The 8,769-nt window shown below is 40.2% G+C and overlaps 1 protein-coding gene across 1 annotated transcript; it reads right to left on the bottom strand.

The window, feature by feature from the left end:
* Window positions 1-1,779: 1,779 nt before the first annotated feature.
* On the bottom strand, window positions 1,780-5,755 carry LOC147517452 (uncharacterized). The gene is made up of 6 exons (XM_086593597.1): window positions 5,675-5,755; window positions 5,100-5,379; window positions 4,405-4,489; window positions 3,853-4,297; window positions 2,263-2,692; window positions 1,780-2,201 (listed from the first exon to the last, which is right to left on the bottom strand). Exons 1-6 carry the CDS (start codon window positions 5,753-5,755, stop codon window positions 1,780-1,782), a joined length of 1,743 nt encoding a protein of 580 aa, XP_086449723.1.
* Between the last annotated feature and the right edge of the window lie 3,014 nt (window positions 5,756-8,769).

The following is an 8,769-nucleotide window of genomic DNA, read 5'->3' on the forward strand; positions in this document are numbered from 1 at the left end:
TCTGTCTCTTAAAATTTCAATCTCGTCACGTGTTAAAAATTTCACAATATCAACATCAAATCTCTCTTAGATAATGACAAACCAGTTTATACAGGCTTCCATAACATTCTACCACGAGATTAGTCCATAAAAATTAATATAACAATGTAACACAATAAACAATCAACAGTCAAAGGGCCAAACCCAACAGTCACCATTTCGGTATTCATCTAAACAGGTCCTAACGCAAACCCGTAGGTAAAACACTTCAACCCATGGTCCTAATCCAACTAACCAAAACAAAGCCCAAAACCGAGGCCCAAGCCTTTATAACCTGGCCCAACAATCTAAACAAACTTTAAGACTCAAACTAACCTACTTCAAATCATATGGACCAAGCCCAAAACAAAAATAGAAACCGGCCCAAAGAAACAACTAATTGGTTTTGGCCCAAGCCCAACCAAAATAGAAACCGAAAAAAACTTGGGAGCACTAGATCCTGATTTTAGTCACCCTCACCAGCGCACCAGCGCGAATTCCAGCCACCACCAACTCCTCTCTTCCGCCGCACTCATCCCAGCGGTTTGACTCCTTGGAAAAACCCATAACACTTTAACAAAAGCCCACACTCGATTCCTCACATCAATCACCATTCCTCCAACCTGGATCGCGCCGCCATTAACACCTCATTCAAGCTTCAACAGCACTCAAACACCCCCCACTACAACCAATCATCAATCAACCAACACAACAACAGTATAACAGTTCAAAATAATATACATGACAATGTTTGGGTTCGCGCCGCCATTAACAATCACTTCAGAGTTTCAAGAGTTCAATCTCAGAATTTCAGAGTTTCAATAGTACTAAAATTTAACAAGTTTTAACAATAACGACAGGATGAAGAATAATGACAGAAGAATGAGCAGTAAAAATGAGCAGAAACATTGGACAGTAAAACTATTTCTGTATACAAGCGAAATAGAAAAAACTAACTACTCACCTCTCGTATCACGAAAAAGAGTATATAGAAAAATTACGCGAGAAAACCAATCCCAAAGCTAGCTTGCACAATCCGCCCTGTCTCTCTCCGTTCTTCTTTGTTTTAGCTCGTGTGTGTAGTTTTTCTTTTTAAGAAAAACCTTATTTTTCCGGAGACCATTCTAAAGAATTTACCTACCATATATTTGGCTTAATTTTTTTAGAAACTTCCCATTTCACTAAATATCCCTATTCATAACTATGGAATATCATTCTCTATTAAAAGTAGTATATCTATTATGTACCTTATATTAATATCTTGTTTCCTCTTTATTTGAAAACTTTCCGAATATAAAAAAAATAATCTTTAGACAACATTCAAAATTCAAAATACTAGTTTCCTATAGTAAAATTTTCGAAATTACTATTTGGTCTTCCCTCCTTTCTCTTTCTATCAAAAAGTTAAACCCATATTTACTAGCACGTTGACCAGGAAATAAATATCAAATACAGAAATACTAAATATTGTTATGAAATAATGTAAAAATAAATTGGGGTCTTACAACTATACACACCTTAAAGGGATCTCGTCCCGAGATTCAGCGATAGAGTACACTATTTGAATAACTCCGGATGCGCGATTCTAATAACCTTGTCCTCTAACTCCCACGTAACGTCCTTCTCATCTTCACTCCATTGCACCTTCACCAGGTTCACTTGCCGCTGCCGAAGTTGTTTCACGTCACGGTCCACGATGGTTATAGGTTTCACCGGGTGTGTCAAATCGTCATTAATCTCAATCTCGCCTGGCTCAACAATCTATGTCGGGTCTTTCACACACTTCCAAAGCATGAAAATATGGAAAACATCATATACAGAGGATGAAGTAGAAGGTAAAGCGAGTTGATATGCCACACTGCCAATGCGAGCAACAATCTCAAACGGTCCAATAAATCTAGGGCTTAACTTGCCCTTTTTCCCAAACCTCATCACACCACGCATAGGGGACACCTTCAAAAATGTATAATCCCTAAATTCAAACTCAACTCCTTTCCTCTTCCGATCAGCGTAGCTCTTCTGTCGACTTTGAGCTATCTTAATCCGTTCTCGTATCACACTAACATTCTCTGCAGTCTCCCTAACAATGTGGACCAAGTAAGACACCATCATCCATCTCGGCCCAACACGATGGTGATCTACATGGCCTCCCATAAAGGGCCTCGAATGGTACCATGCCAATACTAGAGTGAAAAATATTATTATATGCAAACTCAACCAAAGGAATGTGTTTCTCCCAACTACCTCCAAAATCAAGGACACATGCCCGCAACATGTCCTCCAATATCTGATTCACCCGCTCTGTTTGTCCGTCCGTCTGAGGGTGATATGTTGTGCTCAAGTTTAGCTTCGTGCCCATAGCACGCTGGAAGCTCTCCCAAAACTCTAATGCAAAAAGTGGATCTCTATTAGATACAATGGAAACAGGTACACCATGGAGTCTCACAGCCTCTCGAATGTACTTCTCTACTAAGCTATCAATGTTTCGTCGTACCCCAATCGGAATAAAGTGAGGAGATTTCGTCAATCGATCTACAATAACCCAAATAGACTCATTTCCCCACCGGGACTTAGGTAATCCATCAATGAAGTCCATTGAGATTTGTTCCCATTTCCAAGTGGGAATCTCCAAAGGTTGCAACAAACCTGAAGGCCTTTGATGCTCTGCCTTCACCTACTGACATGTGAAATAATGAGACACATACTCTCCAACATCCCTCTTCATACCTTCCCACCAGAAAGTTCTCTTCAAGTCATGATACATCTTCGTACCCCCAGGATAGATAGTGACCCGAGACCTATGGGCCTCGTCTAATATCTCCCCCTTCAACTTGGCATTAACTGGAACTCATAGTCTATCCCGAAATCTCAAAGCACCATCAGAATCCATGGACCATTCCGTAGGGAAATCATCGAGAAGATCAATCACTAAGTAACACAAGCGCTGTACTAAAGAAAGATCACTAATCTATAGGTTCAAAACCTTACTCACCAAGGAAGTCTGGACTATCAAACTGCCAACAAAAGATCTATCCGTCCCTGACTCAAAATGCAAATCTATTGAAGCCAAAATCTCAAGTGACTTCCATTCTTGCACCATAAGTGAAGTCATCACACTGTGTTACTTACTCAAAGCATCAGCTACCACATTTCCCTTACCAGGATGATAAAGAATCTCAAAGTCATAACTGCTAATATACTCCATCCACCTCTGTTGTCTCATGTTCAACTCCTTCTATGAGTACAAATACTTCAAGCTTTAGTGATCCGTGTACAACTCAAACCTCTCCCCATATAGGTAGTGTCGTCATACCTTCAAAGCAAATACCACCGCCGCCATCTCCAAATCATGCGTAGGATATCGCCTCTCATGGAGCTTCAACTGTCTAGATCGTGAAGAAACCGTGATTCGGTCCTCGCATCAAAACACATCCCAAACCAGTACCGCTAGCATCAGTAAAAACCACCAACTTCCCGCCTCTAATGGGAATAACTAAGATCGGCGCTTTAGTCAATCTTCGTTTCAACTCTTGGAATGCTCGTTCACAATCATCAGTCCACAAGAACTTAATATTCTTCCAAGTGAATTGTGTCAACGGTGCAGCAATAAGAGAAAATTTCTCTATGAACCTCTTATAATACCCGGCCAATCCTAAGAAACTCCTCACTTCAGTGGCATTATTAGGTTACTTCCACTCTTTAACAGCTACAACCTTCTCGGAATCCACTGCTATCCCCTTACTCGATATCACATGCCCAAGAAATATGACTTTAGTCACCCAAAAATGGCACTTGCTGAACTTTGTATATAACTGCTGCTCCTTAATTAAGAACCTGTAACACTATCCGCACATGTCCCTTGTGCTCCTCAACACTCTTGGAGTACACGAGAATGTCGTCAATGAAAATAATAACAAACTTGTCCAAATACGGACAAAACACACGATTCATCAAGTCCATAAAGAATGCAGGTGCATTAGTCACACCAAATGGCATAACAGGAAACTCGTACAACCCATAGCGAGTACGAAAAGCTATGAGAGAAATACTCTGCTCTTCAACACCCATCTGATAGTACCCAGTTCTTAAGTCAAACTGCGAGAATATCACTGCCCCTTTTAATTGATCTAGGAGGTCATCTATCCTGGGCAAGGGGTACTTTTTCTTGATAGTCGCCTTGTTTAGCTCCCTATAGTCAATGCACATCCTCAAAGTACCATCTTTCTTGGACACGAAGATAGCTGGTGCAGCCCATGGCGAGTTACTCGAACGTATAAACCTAGTTCATACACACCTTAAAAGGTTCATACTTATAGCAAAACATAATAATAAATAATAAGCACACAACACACCACAAGAAAATCAAACACAAACAACAAGGCTCACCCCTTCTGCAACAACTCCTCAAGTTGAACTTTCATCTCATCAAGCTGCTTTGGCACCAGTCTGTACGCTGACTTGGAAATTGGAGCTGTCCTTGGTAACAAGTTTATCCGAAACTCTACCTCTCGCTTAGGCGGCAGTCCAGGGCATAGTATAAAATATCTCGATATATCGCCATATTTGGGGATATCTATCCAGATTTCAGAGAAAGATATATAAATATCACGATATGTTCAGAGATATATATGACTGCAAATATCGGTGATATTTTGATGATATTTGCGATATTTGTGATATTTGGGAATATTTTGCAATATTTGGAGATATTTGACGATATTTTGTGTATATAACAATTTTATTTAATATTTATCATTATATTTCAAATAAATATAAATAATGTATCATGATATATCAAAAAATATCCACAATATCCATGATATTTATCGATATTTTGGACATATCCACGATATTTGCATGTGAAACAATATCAAATATCCCCAAAGAGGGGGATATATCCACGATACATATCCAGAAATTGAATATCGATAAATACCCATATCCTAATATTTTGTACTATGGTCCAGGGATCTCTTGAAAAATGTCGGTATAATCGCGTACCACTTCCACTGCACTAATGTCCTTTTCTAGTATCTCCATCAAATACAAGAAACTAGACATCACCGAATCTCCCCGAGTACCACACTCATAGGTGGCACATGGTAATCCAGGGCTACTAAAAGAAATGGACCTCGCAGCCCAATCTAATGTAGCATAGTTCTTACTTAACCAATCCATTCCTAATTTGAAGTGGAATCCTTCAAAACCCAAAACTACAAGGTCTACTACAAACTCACAACCCATAAAAGAGATCTCAAAGTCCTTACAGTAATCATACAAAGTCACTGAACCTCCTAATGGTGTTTCAACACATAAGGGTTTAGGAAGTGGGGTAATTTTAATCTTTTCTCTTTCCACAAGCTGACGAGAAATAAAAGAATGCGATATACACCAGTATCAAATAGAACTTTAAGACTGCTATTAGGTGTAACAAAAGTACCTGCCACGTTTTCCTGTCCTGGAAGGGCGGCGAAGGCACGAGCTGGAGCTACCTATCCCTGTCACCCCTGTTCGATCCTGAATCCATTAGGACATCCACTAGCCCGATGTCCTGGTCGCCCACAAGTAAAACAATTGCCAAAAATAGGGACATCAATCCTCTGAGCTGGAAGAGGTGCCATCAGAGGCCTAAATTGTCCGTTATGTTGTTGCTGACCTTGATAGCCATGTCTCTGGAAATCGTTGCCCTGCTGGGGCCTTGGTTGGATCTACTGGGGTCCCCAGTTTCCCTGGTCATACGGCCTGTGCCTAAACCTATCCCCACCATGACCATGATGTGGTCCAAAATGCCTGGACTCACTAGCTTTTCCCTTACCCTTGTCTCGACTTTCCTAAAACATCTTGTTCTGCTCTTCGTACATCAAAGCAAGATCTAGCACTAGATCAAATGTGCAGATTCACATTTTTCGAGTCCACTTCTTTTTTCTCTCCCATAGGTCAGCAGTTAGACCCCGCTTTGATTTCTCTTGGACAGGATACATTGGTTCTACCACCAGTTCCAGTACTTCATAATATTGATGATTATTCCACCCTTGGTTCGTCTCCCACTGGTAGTCTTCCTTCCACTTCTTTGCCTTTATCTGATCTTATGTCTCCATCAGTCCCTATGTCCTTACCTAATCCTTTACCACCACCTGATATTGTATCCCCATCTGATTCTGTATCTCCATCAGACCATGTGTCCTTACCCGATCCTTTACCACCACCTGATATTGTGTCGTTTGTTTCCATACCACCACCAGTTCTAGCCTCATCTGGCTCTAAGACACCACCTGTTTCTAAGCCAAAACGTGCTCCTAAGCCCCCACCTACACCTAAGTCAAAACTTGCTCCTAAGCCACCACCTGCATCTCCATCACATGTTCCTATGCCATCACGTGCCCCAGCACCATCTCATGCCACTACGCTGCCACTTGATTCGTCTGAGGTTCTTTCTATTTCTGCTGATGATGATCTACATTTACCCATTACCCAACGTAAAGGTTACCGTAGTTGTGCTAAATATCCTATTGCCAATTATGTTTCCTTTCATCGCATGTCTCATACTTTTCGCTGTTTTGCATCATCTTTGTCCTCTATTTTTGTTCCTACTGCCTATGCACAGGCCTTTTGCCTCTCCTACCTGGAAGTTAGCTATGAATGAGGAAATGCGTGCCTTAGTCCATAATGGCACTTGGGAGCTTGCTTCTTTGCCTTCTGGCAAACATATTGTTGGGTGTCGATGGATTTTTACAGTTAAGTATCAGCCTGATGATTTTGTTGAGCGTTTGAAAGCGTGGTTGGTTGCTAAAGGTTATACTCAGACATATGGTGTGGATTATATGGAGACTTTTTCTCCTACTGCTCGTTTAAATTCTATTAAAGTTCTTTTATCTGTGGATGTGACTCGTGATTGGCCTTTATATCAGTTAGATGTGAAGAATGATTTCTTACATGGAGACTTACAAGAGGAAGTGTATATGGATCAGCCACCTGGATATGGTGTGCAGGGTAAGTCAGGTATGGTGTGTCGATTGAGGAAAGCAATTTATGGCTTGAAATAGTCACACTGGGCATGGTTTGATAAGTTCAGCTCTGTTCTGATTGGTTATGGTTTTCAGTGTTCTTCTTCTGATCACTCGGTGTTTATTCGTTAACCTTCTACTGGTACTATTGTTCTTGTTGTTTATGTTGATGATATTATTTTTTGCATTATAGATTTGAAGTCTTATTTAGCTCGACATTTTCATACAAAAGATTTAGGACTTCTTCGATACTTTCTTGGGATTGAAGTTGCTCGATCCAAGGATGGTATTTATTTGTCACAGTGGAAATATGTGACAGATTTGCTTCAGAAACTGGCATGCTTGCTTCCCGACCAGTTGATACTCCTATGGATTCCACTGTGAAACTTGATAATGTACAAGGGGAGATTTTTTATGATGTTGGTCAGTATAGAAGAATGGTTGGAAAGCTGATTTATCATACTGTTACTCGTCCTGATATTACCTTTGCTGTTAATGTGGTTAGTCGGTTCATGCATGCACCTCGCACGCCTCACTAGGAGGTAGTTATTCAAGTTCTAAGGTATTTGATGGGTTCTCCAGGTCAAGGCCCTCTTCGCATAAACGATCCACGATCTCGTCTATTATTGGATACTCGATGTCGTTGGGTTGGCAGTCGTACTGATCGTCGTTCTACTTCTGGGTATTGTACATTTGTTGGTGGTAATCTTGTTACATGGCGTAGCAAGAAACAAAATGTTGTTGCCAGGTCTAGTGCTCAAGCTGAGTAGAGAGTTATAGCTCATACAGCTTGTGAGATGATGTGGGTCCATTCACTTCTTTCTGAGATGGGTATTGTTGTTCCTTCTCCTATGCAAATATTTTGTGATAATTAAGCTACTATCTTTATTGCGAGTAATCCGGTATTTCATGAGCGTACTAAGCATGTGGGGGTTGATTGTCACTTCATCAGGGACTTAGTTATGAGCAAAAGGATAGTTACTCCTTTCGTGCGCTCTGGAGACCAGCTTGCTGATGTACTCACTAAGCCACTACTGCGTGCTTCATTTCATTCTCTTTATGTTCAAGCTGGGCATTTGTGATGGGGGGGGGGGTGTGGTTGTTCTTGTAAGCCGTCACAGAAGGGGCACGGACACTACACCATAATAGGATATTTGCAACATGCACTTTTTTTGCTTTGCAACGGTTATTTACCGTTAGCAAGTTGCCAACGTTAAATAAGCGTTGGTAATGTTGTAAAGCGTTGCTTTATTTGGATGAATTTTCCGGATTTAATTGCCAACGCTTAAAAATCCTTGGAAAAGTGTTACAAATTAAAAACTCGAAAATTTCGCGAAAGAGGGAAACAAAAAAAATCGCGCTCTATTATTTTGACTGAAATATAAAACATAACTTTCTTTCTCTCCTCTCGCTCTCTCTCACCGCCGCATTTCAAGAGCCCTAAAATTGAATTTCTTTTTCCTCAAAATCATCATCTCAATCCAATCCAGTTTAATATTATCATCTCGATCTAATTATCATCTCGATCCAATCCTGTTTACAAACCAATCCAAAGATATATTACGGCCTTGATTCCTGCAGAAACAAAATCGGGTTTTGTTGATTATTGGGAATTTACTAGTTGTTGTTCATTGGTTTCAGTTGGAATCCAGAGAAAAGCACGAGGTACGTACATTATTGTAAAATTTTATTTGAAAGGTATGATTTTTTTTTTTTTTTTTTTTTTATTTATGTGTGTGTGAGAATT

The sequence above is a fragment of the Coptis chinensis genome, chromosome 2, assembly GCF_015680905.1.
Source record: "Coptis chinensis isolate HL-2020 chromosome 2, ASM1568090v1, whole genome shotgun sequence".
Lineage (NCBI taxonomy): Eukaryota > Viridiplantae > Streptophyta > Magnoliopsida > Ranunculales > Ranunculaceae > Coptis > Coptis chinensis.

Bases quoted from the DNA above. Each gene is read 5' to 3' on its own strand.
- LOC147517452 (XM_086593597.1), bottom strand. From the start codon at position 5,755: ATGACCAGGGAAACTGGGGACCCCAGTAGATCCAACCAAGGCCCCAGC. The intron at 4,490-5,099 runs GTACTCGGGGAG...TACCAAGGACAG, and splicing joins ATGTGCCACCTATGAGTGTG to CTCCAATTTCCAAGTCAGCG. The intron at 2,202-2,262 runs GTAGTTGGGAGA...TTTTCACTCTAG, and splicing joins ATGTGTCCTTGATTTTGGAG to TATTGGCATGGTACCATTCG.